The sequence below is a fragment of the Neodiprion lecontei genome, chromosome 6, assembly GCF_021901455.1.
Source record: "Neodiprion lecontei isolate iyNeoLeco1 chromosome 6, iyNeoLeco1.1, whole genome shotgun sequence".
Classification (NCBI taxonomy): Eukaryota; Metazoa; Arthropoda; class Insecta; order Hymenoptera; family Diprionidae; genus Neodiprion; species Neodiprion lecontei.
Window position 1 is genome coordinate 2,278,799 of NC_060265.1, and position 19,608 is coordinate 2,298,406.

The window sequence follows — 19,608 nt, forward strand, 5'->3', positions numbered from 1 at the left end:
TCACAGATATTTGTGTCTGTGTGACGAATATCGTTCTCTACAATAAATTTTTCATTATACAATATGCAACCCGATATGCTGTGTAAGGCACATTTACTGTACGAAATACAAATTAGGTACTTTGGTATAATGTTATACCCATCTACCTCGTCTTGTGTTTCAAATTTATTTACTAAACACAACAGAACCCCGCAGACCTCGTATCTTATAACGTTGGTGTCGCGTTACCCTGAGAGAGGCTGTAAAACTAATTGAAACCTGAATTCTCAGCATTACAAAACAGAGCCAAAGTTTTGTATTCTTAAACACAGAAACTAGAAGAAAGTTATATCCATATTTCATAGAGTAATTACAGTCGTAATTAGGGAAATTTATAGCCCGGAAACTAAGAATAAGTCAAAACAGCGAAATGCAGGAAAGTACCTATTTTAAAACCAGTTTCAATTTTTATTGTTTTTCTTCTCAAACAGAAACAAGTCCCAGCAGTTTCTCGAGGCAAATCACTCGACGCACAAGCAAAAAGCGACGCTCGACGTTTTTGACGGTCGTGGGCGGATTTGATCTGTGCAATATAAAGCGTATAAACCGCTTTTCAAAGCCTAGGGGTCGAGGGTGAGGTCGACTTCGTCATCCGCAGGGAGAAGATCCTCCGCGTCTTGGGTTCTCCGTAACGCCGCGAAGCTCTGAACATTCGGCGAAGCCGCGGTTTGTTTTTTTCCGGATCGGTAAAGCGGGTTGGCGAATCTACTCCCGATTCCGCTCTCCTCCTCGGCGTATTCGTCTTCGTCCTCGGCGACGATATCTCCCGCGGCTGTAGCCAACTCCACGTTCGAATCGGGCGTGTTTTGAAAACGGGCGAACCTGAACGGTCGAATATGCAATCTCGGCTTTGTTCCGCTTCCCGATGCCATTCCCTCATCTCTGTTCTCCGAAAAATGAACACGCATTGCGCTCCAACTGTCCTCGACGATCCTGAAAAGGTTCTTGATTTAAAAAGAATTTTTTTTTTTTTTTTTTGTTGGTGGTTTTATCGAAAGTTTGCAACGTTGGGATTCGGAGAGTTGAAATATTTTAACATTTAAATTTTCCGATTTGCGCTCAACTCTTTGTTATTGGTTTTAGTAACGTTAGAGTAAATTGAACATTGCAAAATATCGTTATTTCGTAAACTTGAAACGATGTCGATATGAGCTTGAATTTAAAAGTACAAATATGTTTTGCTTTGTTATGATTTAGCAAATTTCGTTTGTACAAACTTCAACTCCAACTTCGTAATTATAAATATGATCCGCGATATTTTAATAGACTTGGAATTCGGCTGCCTCGATTGTGAAAACTTATTTCTAAACTTTACCTCACTTTCATGGTACAGAGGAAAGGCGATCATTCGTGTACAACAACGATGATAATTTTTCCGAATACCTGCGCCTGAGGATGAATTATAATCTTATTAAACTTCTCCCGCGGTCGAAGAATCGTCGAAATAAAACAAATCCCAGCAGTTTTCGCCCGAAGGTAACCGCTGGGAAAAGCTGATCAAGTGAAGATGAGGAAAAGCAAAGAAAAGGCGGAGAAAAAACGGAATAAAAGAGGGAAAAAAAAGAATCGGAATAAAAGAGAGATTCCAGGTTCCAGGGACGAGCTGGAGGGAATTATGCTTGCGGTAAGAGGGGGCGTTCAACCAAAGTCGAAGTTGTAATACCTACAAGTATATACCCACCGGCGAGGGCGTAATTTTCCACATTTACTGCCACCACGCGGTGTTACGCGAAGAGCGCTGCCGAGTTTATCTGCCCCATTCCGAGCACGAGTCGTCCTCGACGTCGACGTCGAGCGAACGAAGAAGGCATTTCATTTGCGCCCCCTCGACGATGCCCCCCGCCGACTTCTCATTTACTTACCGAGCCACCCCCAACCCCCGGCCCCGAGTTACTTCCCCCCCCCCCCCCCCCCCCCCCGCCCCCACCCCCACCTTCCCCGTCACGTTATATAACCACCCTCAGATACGTTTCTGCCGTATATATCCGCCCATCTGTGTGTGCCGGATGTTTGCCTGTTTGCATGTTTGCGCCTGTGTTTTTTACCCTCTCTTCTTATGCTTCGCGGACGAACGTGCAGACTCGGTTTTACCCTCCATGTACGAGTGTTTAATTAGTCGAGTTCGCGGCAATCGGACGGACGAGTGCCAATCGTTTTTCCTTCCACTTTTCCGACTCTTTTCGCAGGCAGTTTTCTTCTTTTTTCTTTTTGTTTTTCTTTCTTTTTTTCATCCTTGCATCACCTCGTTCACGATCGGCTCTCCCCGCCGGGGCCTTTTTCACGATCACGGCTTCGACCCTCGTTGAAACTCAACGGCTAGACGAGCAAGGATGCGAAAATTCTGCGATTTTGATTTAAGGGTCCTTGTGTGGGATGGACAGAATTTATAGGAAAACGGTTTTTGAATGGTCGTTGAATCGAAAAAAATTATACCATTCGAGAGCGTTTACTCTGTTTTCTGCGCGTTTGTGAATTTTATCGTCTCGAGTTTATAACTTTTTGATACTTGTAATTGATTGGAGCGGTTATTAACTTTCTAGAATATTCGTATACAATAAAACCGTGAACTTCTTACGGTTTTCCTCTCTCGCGACTGCGTTTTTTTTTTTTAAACTCATTTCTTTCTTATTCTTGTGTGATTAAATTTTCACTCTGGTCATATACAATATACTTATGTTTATACGAGTAACGCGCTCTTTTATATGTAATTTAAACCCCGAGCTGAATCACAGTCACGAAGAAAAAAAAATCACATCAGATATAATCCGCGGGGTAAAAAAGACGTGGTAAAGAACGAAAATGAATTTCTTTGAAACCGATGCTGGAACCTTGGAAAATGATTCAAAGGAAAAAAAGTCTGGCTTGTGGCAGACAGAACATTGTCTTGAACCACGGAGTGTGTCTCTTTGGCAAACTCTCCCATACATACACCTTATCTAAATCCTTCAACATACAGGTATTATTTTATGTGAACAGGCATGTACTTACTCGAGTAACGGGTACCCGAAGTAGGGGAAGATGACGAGAAAAACGAGGACGACGACGACGAGGGTTCCGAAAATGGGCAACAGAATCGTCGCGGTTTTTGACATGGTCAGGGCGAAGCCTGTCGTCTCGGTGTCGACGATCTCGATTCCCTGCTCTGGAAAACGGACTCGGGTGTCATGGTGAGGAAAATACTTTTCCGTAAACATGTTACACGGAAATTTTGACAATATTTGGAAAATCGATAACAAAGGTGAGAAAATTTGAACCTTTTAGAACGTTGGCGAGGGCGAGCATCGCATCGTCGATCTGGCTAAACGAGTATTTCCCGTCTTTTCCAGCTATCAAAATTTCCCCACGCGAGTCCCACGTACTACGGACGTACCAGGATAAACTGCTGCCATATCCCGACAAGCCTTGGTCAGCCATCTTCTTCAACAAATTCAACGATGTCTTGTCCGTCACCTGAACCCGGCCCCCGCAAAAGTCGCAGCAGTGACCCTCGATCTGTCGAAAATGAAGCGAATAGAGCCGAGGATGATGCGAGTAAATAATGGTAAGTCGGCTCTTTGACGGAAGCGGGCAGCGTAGGTAAAGAAAATTGGAATTTACCCGGATGGGGGTGTCGCAGATCGTCTCGCAGCTTGATTTTACGACTTCGCACACTTCCTCAAGCATCTCTCTTCCGGTTCTTTCCGGCTGGCAAGGACAATTGGTGCAGCTTCTCAATCCGCTGTACCTGCATTTACAATGTCCAATGAATATCGACGGTCAAAGCAACGTAAAAAATAAAATTATATTTCAGAGATTATTTTCAATGGGAACAACTGAAACGCTAGGATAAAAACAATATGGCTGCCGTCGACTCGCTTCGGACTTTATTTCCCTTCTACAATCGCTTCCGTCGATCAACGGACGCCGAGAATTTTATCCTGCCAAAGAAAACGATGGCAAGAACAGGTTCGTCTATAATTTCACCTGCGAGGAAAGCCTGAGAGCCGAGAATTCGGCCTCCGAGTTTCCTTCGCCTGTATCTTTTCGTCCTTATAATTGCAGGTATACGCACTCGACTGATGCCGGTCCCGCGGCGAACTCGCTTCGGAATTTGGCGTCTCTCCAGTCCCATGACGGCATGGTTCCCAGGTCACCGCTCAGCCTTACACCCTTGACCTTGACGCCCTCGGCGTTTGGCATTCGGACGCTGAAGACGCGGTCCGGTGCTGGGAGGACGACGACGTCATCCTGACACGGAAGTCGCTCGAGGTGAGGAATCGCTGCTAGCGACCTCTTCGAGGACCAGTTGTTCGGATCCGCCCAGAGCAGCGGACCTTCCGTTTTCCACTCCGCCGTTTTTGCCGAGGAATCAGATTCGCTTATCTATATAAAATCGTTGCAATTCGACACGGAGGTAAGTTTTCACAGCAATTTTGAAAATATTTGCGCGATTTCAACGATGGTAATTACGTGGTAAAGAAAATTGATTCTTTGTCAAATCAGCCTTATCGGACTGCTGATCCATTGTCGATCCAGCAGGGTTGAGTCTGAAATTCTATCTTGCGATCGCAAAGATGAAAAATATTTTTCGTACAAAAATCAAACAACTTTATACCTACTTTTAAAATTAGTCAGCAGTCTGGAATTTCGGTTACGTCAGACGTAAAATTTGCAATAATCTTACCCCCCCCCTGGTTGTTATATTACGCGTTTTAACAAATGAACAAGATAGAAACTGCACGCAAAGAACGAAGCACCGAAAGCGGGAATCGTAAAGCTGCACGAGATTGCAGCATGCAATCGCGACGAGATATCTGTGCTCTCAGTTTTATTCCCGGTGATTAATCAACGGGAACCGGAGCCTGTGGGGCTTCGATTGCTGGTAAATACGACGGTGCCGAGCAGCAAGTGACGGTGCCTACAGGAAATACCTGGACGTCCAGGCAATATACTCGACGTCCCTCGCTGCGACGGGTCCGGGAGACGTTGCCCCGACGTTCGATCGCTGCATGTAGCATTAGACGGGATATTGGAAGAGGAGGATTCAGGAAAAGTAAAACGAAAGACTAGAAAAACAAAGCTGCAGGGAAAACTTGAGTAGAGACAAAATTGAAACATCCTTCTCGAGAGCGCAGCCTCATAAACGTCCCACCAAATTTTCCGCAGGGTCAGAACGAGTGTTTGTCTTCACCGAAGTGGCCGAGGACCACGGGGAGCTTCCAAATCACCCCGCATGAACACCGCTTGAGCTTTCGCTAGGAATCTAATTACGCCGTCCCGGGTTTCTACTCTCATTTATGTCGAGGCTCGTCGCCCGCCGCGCAAATCGACCGCGAAACCCGAAAGCTCGTCGTCGAGTTGAACGTTAAAGAACGAGCTTTCGCAGGCGGGTCCCATTCGAAGAACGCGACCGGATTTCTAACCATTGCTCACCGTGAGTCGTCCTGCTTTTGGAAGGGCGACGCCTCCGTCCCGTGGTAGTTGAAGCCCGGCGACGTCGAGGACGACGTTTCGGGCCGGAAGTCCGACGGACAGTCGCATCTCGACGGGGAAAACGACGCGGCTTCCATTCTCGGGCACGAAATCGTTTACCCAGTTGCTCTTGGTGGTCCAGTCGAGATCCGGCCTCCAAGTTATCTCGATGCCCGAGGATCGCGGAGGGAGAATAACGACCAGAAGGAGAACCGGAAGGTACGATAGTCCCCCGGGGAACCTCCACTTCCGGATTTTACACCTTTCGTTAGACGTCGCGGCCGCGTTGTTCATCCTGGTTCTCGAACCGACTGACGGCCGCCTCGCTTTTCGCCTCGGACGACGGGCGTCGTCGCGTCCGATCCCATGGGAGACGATGTACGCCTCTCTCGGTGATAACAAATTGGAAAAATAGTGACTCTGCAGCAGCTGCTGCGTGCATACACGTCTCTATGTGTTTGTACACGTATGACACGTGTCGGGCTAGTTCATTGCTGGGTTCAATACGCACCTATCGTTAAAGTGGAGTGACTTTCGAGCGAAAATCACTTAACGACGGGGCAGAAGGTTAACGATACGATGGCGACGATGATATTGTCGGATTTCTTGTATATAATGATCGTATTGTCGATCGATGAAATCATCACGAGGATTACAGATAGCCGCTTTATTAGTTACTCACAGACAGGTTATACACAGGAATAAGTAATTCTTGATCGCTTACTCGTTAAGTTTGTTAAATACTTGTTGTTTATTCTTCGCTGCCACCTCAGGCGGTTGCAAAACGAAAACCATATCACCGCAGGTTAATATTTATATTACCTATTATTTCTCCAAGTATAGTTTACGGTTCTTTTCATTAATATTAATTCTTTTATACACTCAGAGCTTTTACGGGACCCCGCGCTCATATTATATACGTGAGACAAAAAGCAGGGCAGGCCAAGGCAGAAGGGAACACACAAATGTTATAATAATTACATACGATATGCGGGCATTTTCAAAACCGATCTGTCAATATACACTCATAACAGGTAAACATGTACGTGGTACATTACATTACAGGCGATAATGATTAATTCAATTAGCATCATAGAATACGACGTAACGGATCAACGCAAACGCAGGGATCAGTCGCGGTTCGTAAGGACGCGTGGGATAGACGGGACGGGCCTTCGTCGTGGTGGCCGATTTAATTCTCTCTTCCCTTCTCTCACTCCCTCTCTCTCATTCTCTCTCTGTCTCTCTTCGGCGTTGGAACCAGACAAAACAAACAAATCACCGCCCGTCCATCGCGTGCTTCTTTCCCCAACTGACACCTTGATCCGAATTTTAGAAAAACACGCACCTGCGGGGGCCACGGGGTAAAAAAAAATTTGATCTTACGAGAGGATTTCTGGGACTGCGGTGCAGACGGAGGGGGCAAGGGGGGGATAAAGAGGCGAAGAATCGCGGGGCCTAAGAGGCGAGGGCGATCTGCCGCTGATCCGCCTCTTCATCCCCGCCGAACCGCCGTTTACCGAGACCGAATTTGTACCGTCGACCGAATTCCGCCTCGCTGGGTCGTTTTCCCAATCCGAAATTGAACCGCTGTCCAAAATCGCCCCGCTCCTCCGCCCCCGCGGTTCTTTTTCCAAGACCGAAGCTGTACAGACGGCTCCGTTTGTCCTGGAGGAACTCGTCGAGCGGCTCCCGCAACTCCTCCTCGTAGTCGTCCTCCATCCTGACCTGGTTTCCGTAACTCTCTCCGCGTTTTCCAAGACCGAAGCTGTAAGGTCTCGCCCGCTTTCCCAGCCCGAACGAGTACAGACGTGCTCTCTGAAATTACCGATTACAAGGGGAGTTGTTGCGACAGAGGAGGAATAAGCCGCTCACCTTATCCTCGGGGACGACGCCGCTCGTCGACCACCGCTTCCCCAGACCAAAGTTGTAGATCGGGAGCCTCTTGTACTCGGACACGTAACTGTAGACCCGCTTTTCCGGCCCGCTCTGCAGACCCTCCGAGTCCAAATCCGAGTCGAGGGCCATGCTGCCCGACGAAGGTTGAAGCGGCATCGAGGACGCCGCCTCCTCCATCGTCCAGGACGGACCCACAACGGCCAAGACGCAGGAACACGCCAGCGCCAACGCGACGCTCCTCATTTTTTCACTTGTTTGATTAACGTTATTTGCCCCTGAATTTTTACCTGAAACACCAATTTGGCGTATTACAATTTGTTCGATTATAAAATGTTTTTGTATAAGTATATACATATATATACACACCAGGGTGTTCAGAATAAAATTATTTGCCCATTTACACGGTGTCATCCCGAAAAAAAATTAGCTCAGGTTAAAAGAAAGGTTCTGTCAAAAGATTAGCGTTCTACGTTACATGAAAGATCGCGCTCAGTTGATTCTTCGCTTTTATAGAATTTTTTTAAATTTACGAAGTATCGTGAATAAAATTTTTTTTATTGCTTATGATTTACGTCGCAAAGAAGACCCACACTTTTAATATGTCTTTAATTTAAGTCTCCCAGTTGATGTTTGAAAAGTGTTTCCGACCATTTTTACATTATTAATTCAATACGTGAAATTTTAATTCGGGAGAATAAGATCCCCGGGATGACATATTTTTGTGTTATTATACGAATCGTGATCTTTGGGTCGAATATGAATGTGTGGAAAGAAATGATGATTGAAGTGCTACAACTTGTTTCTTCGCAAAGTCAAAAAAATGGGAAAAATGAAACGAGCGCCGCGCCATCTTCCACATAACGTAGAACGCTCACCTTTCCACAGAATATTTCTATTAACCGAATACAAACTTTTCCGGGCTTGCGCAACGGTGGAAAATTGTAAATTATTTTTTTCCGAAACATCTCAACGCACATCTATGTTTTCATCGGAGAAAATACTTCTACGGATTCATATAATTATGCTAAGAAATGATTCGCAAAGATGTATCGAAATTCATTAGCGAATTTATCGAGAATGAATAGAGAAAAAATATGTATATTATATACGTTCGAGGCGAAAAAACGACCGGCGACCCTTAATATTCCGCCATGTTTCCGAGGTTTTTAACGCAGGTTCTCCGACGGCAGGTGCGAGCGAGTTTCAGTCCGTTGCCGTTTACCCATTCCCATTTGGTGTCCCGTTAATTGAATCCCCCTGTAGTAATTTAATTATCTAGCCTCGACGCCCACCGTCCGCGCAGCAGTGGTTTCTTAACGACTTTTCGCTCGAGTGGTTTTTGAACCTCTTTGCTCTTTCCCTCTGCAAATATTCCAACAGCCTCGTTCGGGGTGAATAAAATAACACCGCGGTTACCCCTAAATATATTGTTTCAATTTCCCTATTTTATACTAATTGTTGCCAATGGGATTCGCCGCTCGTTGCCGAAGTAAACTTGGCGTATAAAAATCAGAAAGTAGAAAAATGAAACGAGGGCGGTACGTCGCATGTCGGAGCATCCAGACGTTACGACCCTGTAGCACTTAATTTTCCCAGATGAGAGAACGAGAGGACTCCGCGTTTTATGTATATTACACACATAGCTCCGTGTGCAAGTGTGTCGTTATTGGAAATTCGATCCTCGTCCTCGGTATATATTAGGACAGTAAAAAAATGTAATTTTGAAGAAATTTATTACACCGTATCACTTGAACCCGAATATACGTGGTTGGTATTTGACCCAAGGTATAAGAATATCGTGCGGGCATAATGCAGATTATTGTCGCGCATTTGGGTTATCGGATATTATATTATATCACAGGTACCCATATATTACGGTACCTATAGGGTATAATACCCGCGACGCGTAGCGTGGATTCATGCTGATCTAATCAATTACGTTCGTACGTGCTTTAATCCTTAATTTCTTTCCCCGTTTAGCATAACGATTATTCGATTAGTACGTCGAAACTTTAGATACCTATACATGGTTCGAACATTTGAACGAACGAAAAAGGAAAACGAGCCACGAGAACGGGGGATGAAAAATATGAAGGGTACGAAGACAGAACGGGATCGGTGAGCTGAATGGATGAAAGAAAAAAAACCTCTATATGCATTGCCCACTTCAGTCTGCAGCAGCGACCTTATAAGTCGTCGAAAATTCCCCGAACGATCAATCTTGGCCATTGATAAGAGTGGATCTATGGACGCGATATGTCCGCGGGGCGCATAGAGACGAGGTAATACGGACCCTAATTTTCCTATTTTTCCCTTTTACCCGCGTAAATTGGAGCCACGGAGGGTCAAGGCGTGTGTGCGAGGAACACGTGTAGGAGGAAGACATCGGTGAATGGGCAGAGTCTAATAAGCAAAGCCTGGAGATAAGACGTCCGCCGGCCGGTTGCAGGGGATAAGCGAGGGATGATTAATGGCTTCGTGCATCACGGATGGATGCTGTGTAATGTAATTCCCGCTAAGGCTTAATCACTGTACCCGGTACGTGAAAACGGAATTGAGAAAATTGATGAAAGAAGAGTGATCCCGGGAATTGGACGGATTATAGATATATGATACACGCCACGATCTGTATTTACGGAAAAGATTCCGACGAAGGATCGCAAATCCGCGGAGATGCCATTTCGGCATATTCTCGTGTGGGCTGATGTGTATAATACACGCACACGATATGCTCAAATATACCTAGAATATTTGTCCTCGGCTCAGCCCTGCGGTCTACAGACGGCATCTCGGATGACATTTTGGTAAAATCTTTTCCTCGATGTATCGTGAAATTGCGTCCGTACGAACAACGGTTTTCGGATAAAGGTCTAGCGGATTCTTCTCTTTTCTTGTACCGAATAATACGTCGAGCTGAAGAAGATTCGCGGTGAGAATGGTTGGAGAGAAAATTTTTAGTCGATATAGCGAAAAAATAACATGTTCCCGGATCAATTTTCTATCTAATTTCTAATCGACTTTCGTTGTGAGTATTAAATGCCCAATATCGTTGGAAACTTTTTATTTTTAATTAATGTTTTCGCACAATGAGCCAGCCGCTCCTCAGTTTTAATACGATATAATATAAAGGAGCCGATCTGATATTTTCGATGAAAAAACACCCCCTGTAGCCTGTATATATTGTATAAAACCAACGTATATACGACACTGTAAACTAATTATTATATACTTATCTCGAAGATCTACTCTATTATATTTCATTTACACCGGTGCAAAAGTTTGAAGCGACGTAATCGCCGGGGGAAAAAAAAACGATCTCATAATCATTTTCTCATCGCTTATACTCCAGGTGCAACCAAGATTCTTTTTCGTCATTTTTTTTTCCCCACGAAGGTAATGAAAAATTGTCTCTCTAAAACGATAGGCGTTCAGGAATAATCATTCGAGCTATATAGGCAGTAAATTTTTTCTTCCTTTATACAGCCCAGCTCGAGATTATACAATTTTATCGTCACAGTGCAGATTTCACTTTGAATTTATAATAGTCTCGTTTTTCAATAAATTATAAATAATCTACAGCGGCCTGCATACGGTCCGATATATTCACCGAGTGTAATATTCCTCTCTCGCGACGCTATTTCCACAGCTAGAAATCGCGGGGACGGAAAGTTCTGGCGCAAGGTTGTCCAGGGATTCGGACGCAATTTACATTCCCGGAGCGGAATGGGTCAGCGTCGGAAAAAGGTTGGTGGAAAATTAAAACGATGATTTCGTTTGAGAAAAATTAACGAGAAATGAGCCGCTGGTTTGAAAGGAGAGGGGGATCGTCTTCGTCCGGTCGGAATCTCCGCGTGCGGGAGTAATTTAGCGGGGGCGAAAAACCGGAAGGCTAGAGAGAGAGAGAGAGCGAGAGAGAGAGAGAGAGAGAAGGGGAAAGAGAGGGTGGCGAATTTCCCCGGGCCGCGCGAAATGCGGAATGGGAAATCTCGACGACGGTCGGCAACAGGTGCCGCAACGCTTGGCGTCCCGACGCCTCGTGGCTGGCAGGCGGCGGCGTTTAATTCGCGCGTTGCGTCGCGAAGCCGCTTCGCGAGATTAGCGAGCCCCGCTTGCGATTCGCAATTCTTATTCGCAATCGCCGGCGGTGTCCTGCCGAGGCGAGATTACGCCCAGCATCCTTCTCACCACCCCCTCCACCCCCGGTAATTAACCTCGGATGCCAGACGGACCCCGGATTATGCGACTTGAACCTCACCCTAGTCGGTGGGGGCGAAGCTTCGCCGTCTCCGCAGATACCGAGATAAGGATTTCGCTTTCGGGCCCTGGAAAAATCCCTGGAAAGATCCAGCCGGCCTCTTGGGCGTCAAACTTCGCGAGATTGAGGCAGGAAATTTAAGGATTAATTTATATTGCATTTTTCATTTTTTCAATTTTTTTTTTTTTATCTCACATTTGCATGATCAGAAACTTGGGTATAAGCGAAGAATAAAAACGTCTGATCGACGAAGAATTTATAATTATTGACTCGAGGCGTTGAATAAGTATAATAATAACGATAATAAACTAGGTGTTCGAAAAGTGCACGAGGGAATTTTTTCCCTAAAAAAGGTTCTTCTTACACGAAACGCGCAATAATATTTATGGATAAACCGAGGGTCGGAGCTGTATGTTTACGTTTGCCAGAGGGGTTGAGAAACAATTTTCGAAGAACAATACCGTACCTGTCGAATAAAATTCATACGAGTTTCAGTTCAGTTTCAGATAGCTACAGAGTCATACATATCGTAATTTTCTTCCCAATTAACCCGCCTCTGTATCCACGCTGTGAAGTTACAAGGTGAGGCCGCATTCATCACCGTACTATGTAAATTAAGAAAAATGAATCTACAGTAAGTAGCCTGTACTTATCTAACAACACGAATCTTGATGATATTCGTCGAGAATGTACGTTCACCGCATGTACACGTATAAAGCGTAAACAGCTCGAGGTTTATTATATCTGTTTTCACCTCGTTCTCCGCGATTTCCTTCCGCACCTTCACACCCATCGGTGGAGGTTTAATCAAGAAGATTGGTTCTACTGCCTTGTTTATCCGAAATCGCGTAGGTATCTGCCTTCCGCACGCAACGAGCGAGTGTTTCGTGATTTCAAAGGGCCCGCCGTTAAAAAACCACCTTTCAATAACAAACGGAATCAACGTTATTACCGGTTCATTGATCGACGCTTTCGTTCGAGCTTGAAAATTGTCGTCGCAATTGAATGGATGAGAGAGATACAACCAGCTGAGCTGAGAATTATGCCGCGGACGAAACTGCGCCGGGGATTCAACCGGCACTTGAAATTTCACGAGGCGGAGGCGACGGGGGTGGAGGTTAACCGGATATTGGGGTGAGTTCTCGGAGCTTGCATCCTCAACGAAGCTGCGCTTATATAACTTTTCCAAGCCGGAGGAATCTGCCTTACTTATTATAATGTCCCGGAGGTGTGTATAAGCGGGCGAACGCTGCGGGATAATTTAACGACGCGAGAGAGAGAGAGAGAGAGAGAGAGAGAGAGAGATTCCTTCCCGACTCTCCTCGAGAATTTTCACACCTTTACGTACCCGCTGATCCGGTCGTTCCGGCTGGAACTCGCGGAAGAAACGCGAAACGCGAAACGCCTTTATTACGCCACGTCTGTACGTCTGATCTAGCTATGCGCGGATGGGTGTATGTATAGCCATGCAACCGAGGTTCGCTCGGTTTATCGTCTCTGTCATTACCGAGTAGGACACCCACCGCTGTTCTTGTTGTCGTTACTGTTATTACTTTGGTCGTCGTTTCCAACGGCGTTATTGCACGACCCGCGAAATCCGGCGGCGAGTAACGAACGGACCGAACGGTTAGGTCATTTTTCTAATTCGTCGTTTGATTGCTATCATGACATAATGGGCGATGCACGCTGGGCGGGAAATGATTGTGTGGATTATTGGGGGAAACCATTTCTTGGGTGATATACGCGCTTGGACTTTACGTCAAAAACCTACGTAACTGTAAGAGAGACTGATAGTTTAGGAGGAATTAATTAGCGAAGTGACTTTTTGAAAACGTTGCTCGCGTGGCTGCTCAGTGTGCAACGGGGCTTTGAAACGTTGGGAAAAATATCGTGAGATGAAAAAGTAGACGGAGAAGGAAGGAGAGAAACGAAAGGGTAAGAGAGTAAAAAGACGCGTGCAAAGCAGAATATAATAGAGAGCTCTTCCGAGGTTACGTGAACGGAGGTAGACCTCCCCTGAGGACGTATACGCTGCGGGAAAAAAAATTGTGTTTTTTTTTTTTAATATTTTTTATTGCTATTCGTTTTGGATCCCTTTTTAAATATCTTTTCTTGTTTGTCGGTACTCTCTTGTGGCCCCCGACTCGTTGCAACGGAGCTGTTTGGATCTGTACGAAGAAAAACCAATTAAGTTGACTGCACTCGCGTATATCCTGCGATATAACACAAGGCACGTACCTACGAACGCACACCCGTAACGCATAACGCAAGAATGAAAATGGGAAACGTGAAAACGTGGAATCGTTACAGCAAATAAGGAAAAATTATACACGAGTGCGGTGGATATGAAAACGTCAGTGCCGGTAACGAATGATTAATTGCACGAAGCGTTCAAACAGCGATGCGCGACACTTTCGAACGATATATGACGAATCGAGCGACGAGGCACTTTGATTGAGCGAATTGAAGCGAAAATCATTTTATTTGTCGTTGATTCGCGTAGCTGAATCGCTGTGGCTCGGCCGGCGGAAAAGCTCTGTTGAAATATTATTTGCGGTAGGAACTGAGGATCGTGAGAGGGTGGATTCGGTTTTGAAGTCACCGCGAATGAATCCGGGGGGAATAAGATGAGGCTATTCAAGATTTCGCCTCGTCGAGTGTTTCACACGGGCCGGATATCTCGGGCAATCTTCTGGGGTATGTTTTGTTGATTTTCCCGGTGATTGGTTCTCTTGTCAGAAAAATATCAGGCAGGACTGTTGACTTTTTCTCAATAAATTGGTTACACGCAAGTTTCGCCGGGGTTTATGTAATTTTATACCCGCTGTCGTTTAATGAGAATATCGATATTCAGGGAGGCGGAAGATTTCGTATCGATAGTAGCGAACCTGTATTCCGAATGTCTTGGTAAGTTCTCCGAAGACATTGCGAATTAACTGGTGTACAGAAAAATAGACCAAAACAAAAAAAAAGAAAAATAGCTTGAACAATCTCGTTACTCCAGAGAGAAAGAGAGAGAAAGAGAGTCGAGACTTCTTGCAAAGGAATACCCTGCGTGTGTTTTTGCTATCGAAGAAGCCGTGCCAAGTGTGCGTCGAGGGAAGTGAAGAAAAAAAAAAAAAATGAAAGAAAGTAAGCAAGAAACAATAACGGGTGGTGGGCCCCGATGGAAGAGAGCAATGAAATAAAACGGGGTTACAGGAAGATACGTATAAGGTATACGTATACATGTAAGGTGTCCGCCTATATACAGTGTAATAAAATAAAAATTACGAACAAGCCGATGGAGAGGATCTACGCGGCGTATTTTCTCCTGTTTATTATCGTTATACTCCGCGTTTCCTCTCGAGTCCGCATTTCCCGCGTAGAGTTGGTTTTCCACGGGGATGCATAGCCGCCCATTTAGCCGTGACAAAGCGTCGATCTTCCGTGATCAGTGATCGGAGAGCGGACAACAGCTGCTCTTGATCACCGGTAAACTTCGTTACAAACCCCCCGCCTCGGGGCTTACGAATTAGTCCCGAAATTGAATAAGCCGAGAGATCGAGCCGCGACGTCATCCCGGCTCTAATAGTCCCGAAAACTTGCCGAGGCTGGATGAAAATCGCGAGGCGTCGTCGCGACGAGGAGGACGTCACTCGTTCCACTCTGCCGAACGAACGTCACTCAGCCGACGCCAAGATGACGGATGAGAGTCCGTCGCTGACGCTGATCCTTCGGCAACGGTAGAATTGCCAGCTGAAAATTTTCTCCGAGGAACACGAATTTCGAGGTATTAACGCAACCGCGGAATCTCCCTGCACGCCATGTCCCGCGATATTGCCGAAATTCCCGGAGAAATATTCACCTTTCCTTTTCCTCTCTTTATTCACGCAATTTTATTTTACAACAATTTTAGCGACAGTTGTGCTTTTTTCGATCGTAAAACGTTGTTGGTACTTTTCACGCACTTTGTATTTCCTATCGTCCGTTTGCCTGGGATTTTTCATTTTCTTTCACCGCTTCGTTCAGCGTTTTTTCAACTGCATACGTTTATCTAATTCCTAACGTCTTCGTAAGCTTAATTTATTTGGTCATTCAAACTCTGAAAGTTCAATTTGTTACTCCTTCTGTGTTTCTAATGAAATTCGAGAATGGCGAAGGACCCTTAATTTAAAGATATACAGAGTACATGTTTAACTTGAATGATTCAAACCGTTGAAGAATATTAAGGAAAAACGTTAAATTATTCGCCAGGTCTCTGATAATTAGCTGTTACGTAATCGCAATTTTAGGCGACCAGTTTCCCTGTCACACTAATGGCTGATCCGGTTGACGGATGGTGCCATTTTTCAGAACCCCACAGTCGGTGGAATCCCCGATATTCGTCGCAAACGAGACACGAGTCTCTGGTTTGTTTGTTATATTTTTGGCAAAATGAATTTTCGTAAATTTAATTTTCCACGCGCAGAGAAAAGCTCGGCGCGTCGCGCGTACGCGCCATACCGATTCCTATCCCCTTTTCAAATTTCCACACACACTCTCCATCAGAAATTTGCCGCAAACTAAGAGGACGGAATTTCGCATCGTCTGCTAGTCGAGATGTCAGTCGCTGTGACGCTTCGCTGTTTCGCGATATTCCGAAGGGGTTGAATTAACGAGGGGTGAAAATACTCGCTCAGCATACCGTTGATGGGAATCTTGCACTTGTAAGCAGGAAGAACAAGTTAGCGCGGTTTTCCTTAGATTCCCTTCGTTTTCCCGAGTCTTGGAAATAAAAGATCGAGCCGATTCCTGTGGTTCGAGTCGTGAAATTCAAAGATAAAGAAAGAAGAACGCGTTTTTTTTCCGCCTACGAACGACTCGGACGAATGGGAAGGGACAAGGTATGTAGGGATAGAACCGAAAACAGACGCCTAGCTCAGGCCACGAATATCAATTTTCTACGGAGGTACGATTCTCTGTCATGTAAAATACAACCGCCTACTTATTATCGTACAAAAGTATTATTTGTGATGGAATGACACACATTTTTCAAAATTTTCTTCCTAAAAATCTCACCCGTAAAAGTTTTTTTCTATACCCGTCTTACGATTTCTAAACGAAAAACGTGAAATAATTGTAAAAATTCTTATAGATAAGTATTTGTAATTTAGGAAATTCCGGAGTCGCGTTACGGGTTACGGCATATTCGTTGCGAATAGTTTATTATACCCTTACAAGCGGAACAAGCTACAACCCCTAAGCCATAATCCGCGTGTACAAAGGCAGTAAAAAAGTCAGGCACGCGAGCGCTTTGGCTCGAAGGATGAGGAGGCGGCTTGTCAAAGAGGCTCGACTAAGGAAAGGCCGGGAGTTTTCGGTTGACATCGGTATCGTTCGACGCCCGGTGATCCTAAGCCTCGATAATAACGTGCGGCTAATAACGAAATAAGCAGGGTTACAGAGCGGCTACGCGGCTGGAATGAATACCCAGATTATACCCCGTAAATCCTCAATCTTTCCTCGTCTTGATCCGTTCTCTCCTCAAACACGAGGAGGAGTTGCGGATACACAGCGAGATTTTCCCCGCCACTTTTATACACCTCATCCCGATATTATCTTTCATGCTGCAGGCGGGTGTGACATATATGTATACATACATATACATATATATATTGTGTTACATGATATAGAAGCGGACGATTCGATCTGCCTATTGTCTCAAGTGAAATTCTAGATCATTGGCCGTAGGTGGAGGGCGAATAAAATGAGAGCCTTGTATCAGTCGTCAAAGCTCTGCGTCGGTGAGGGAAATCGTTTCTTCGCCGCGAAGGCGTTTCTATTTCGATCCCTCAAAAAGCGCGAGATATTATAATAACGAACGAGACGAAATTTCCTGCGGTTATTTCCCGAAGGAGAGACTCACCCGCCTCGCGCTCACTCTTCACTCTTCCCGGATCTCAGTGGCTTCCAGATCTCTTCGTTCCTCCTCAGTGATCGACGCTTTGATAAAAGCTACTCGCCTGCCTTCTTACTTACTTCCCGATTCACAAGCACAAAAAAAACCGGCACGCACGTTGCAGTCGGCGTGAGAGTGACGGCGAGGGCGTCGCGGCGCCCTCCTATATAACGAAGTTGAACCCCGCGCTCGCCGCCGTAGCCGTCGACGCCGCCGTCGCGACGCATGACGATATACACACCGAGAGCTTCTCGTCTCCGCGGGCCAATTGCAAAACTTCTCGGGGATGCGGTCGGTTTGTAACCGCGTCTCGGGAAGTCGAGAGATGCGACAAGCCTGCGCCTATAATGAAAGGCTAATTAATCGGGAACGACGCGGCTCGGTGTTTTGTGCTCGATGGTTTAATATCCGATCATCGAATCGTTCCCTTTGACATCCCGATCGTAAGCCCGCGAACTCCTCGAATTCTGTTTCGTCTTTTACGGGACGACGCCGCACGCCGCACGCTGTGAATGTTACGCTCCGATACGGGACGCGTTAATTAAATTCGCGTCTTGTGACGCAGGAGCGTACGAAGCTGCGGGATGCACAGGGAGAGTCGTTTTAGTTTTATTTTTATACCTCGACATCCGAACTTTAGGGTTTTAACCCGTAAAACCAATTTTTTAACCCTCTCTACTCGTCATGACGCCGTAAAAATGAATGGGCACTTCACCGTATTAGGGTACCTATGCGGCGGCGTCCCATTATACGAATGGGAGGTGGGGAAATTTTGAAAAAAAAAAAAACAATTCCAAAACGTTACAGGCATACGCGACGAGTCCTCCGAGAATGGATCTCTCGATGAAAATGTCCGATGTGATTAAAAAAAAAAAAATGTTGTTTTCAACTCTAAAAGCTCGCAGGGTGTCGACTTCGCTTTATGGGCACGGAATATAACGAAACGCCAATGCAATTTATTTTCAGATTCGAGTCGATACGCAAGTCGTGCGTAGTTATAGCTAGACGATTAGTACTTGAAAGTTTCTACAAATTTTAAAGACAAAGGAATCGTTTTTGTCTTTATAGTGAAGATTGTTCGAAATTTGCGTTAACTAAATCGAGGCGAACGGTGAATAATGCGGGTTGTTATCAAAACCTCAAATTGTATGTTCTGACGAGCGGAATAAGTGCCGGTATTACGAAATAGCAATACGAAATTTACGTCACTCTCGATTACTGTCGAAAACTGCTTGTAATCGCCTGAAGGCAGCCTTAATAAACCAGTGGAGCGAATTGTATTTCAATTAACGTCAACATCCGTAATATGCCAGGCTTCGGAGATCAAACACAGATGTAATATTGAAATGTACGGTGACGAATTGAAAATTACAGTCGTTACCTCATTTTGACGTCCCAATTATTGCGAACACCTTGGAGGTTATATTTTTTGGCGAAATATTTTCAATATACATATAAACACGTGTTGGTCTCGCTGAAAAGTGAAAATTTAATACAATTTTTGCTTCTGTATCCGTTAGATTTGGCGAAAATCCTTTTGCGCTACCTGGCCCTTATCCAGGAGAGTTGAAAAAGGAAGGAGAAGAAAAAAAAACTGTGATTCAATCTGTCGCGTCTTAATAACCACTCGGAGTTGTGACTAGGTAGTTAGCTGAGGAAACGGTGATTATGATATAATTTTCTTCCTCCACGATCGAAGCGTCCGTATCCTTAACGCTTTTCGGAAAATCAACGTTTCATTAGAAACCGGAAGTGAAAGTTGAGGAAAATTAACGCCAAGCTTACGCAACCTTCAGCAGTGTACGTGAACACAAAACCACCTTTGCGGGGTATCGGATGGGTCGAAAGTTGTGTTACCCGGTGGTCGTATTCTCTAGCTTTTCATGCCGTCGCGATGTCTCGGCTTACGTAACGTCACTTTATCATTGCTGAAGGAACGGAGGTCGAAAAGACGCGTGTCTTCGTGTCGAGAATACTAACGCATGTCGCTACGCACCGCGCAGCTGGTACATCAGAGGGAACGAATTTTAGTCCGAGTTGGTTG

The 19,608-nt window shown here is 45.3% G+C and overlaps 1 protein-coding gene across 1 annotated transcript; it reads right to left on the reverse strand.

Annotated features, from left to right (window-relative positions):
* Nucleotides 1–499: 499 nt before the first annotated feature.
* Nucleotides 500–17,694, reverse strand: LOC107219565. The gene is made up of 9 exons (XM_015657823.2): nucleotides 17,529–17,694; nucleotides 7,366–7,674; nucleotides 6,952–7,308; nucleotides 5,452–5,922; nucleotides 4,091–4,401; nucleotides 3,637–3,763; nucleotides 3,294–3,531; nucleotides 3,028–3,181; nucleotides 500–972 (listed from the first exon to the last, which is right to left on the reverse strand). Exons 2-9 carry the CDS (start codon nucleotides 7,630–7,632, stop codon nucleotides 600–602), a joined length of 2,298 nt encoding a protein of 765 aa, XP_015513309.2. The 5' UTR covers nucleotides 7,633–7,674; nucleotides 17,529–17,694; the 3' UTR covers nucleotides 500–599.
* Between the last annotated feature and the right edge of the window lie 1,914 nt (nucleotides 17,695–19,608).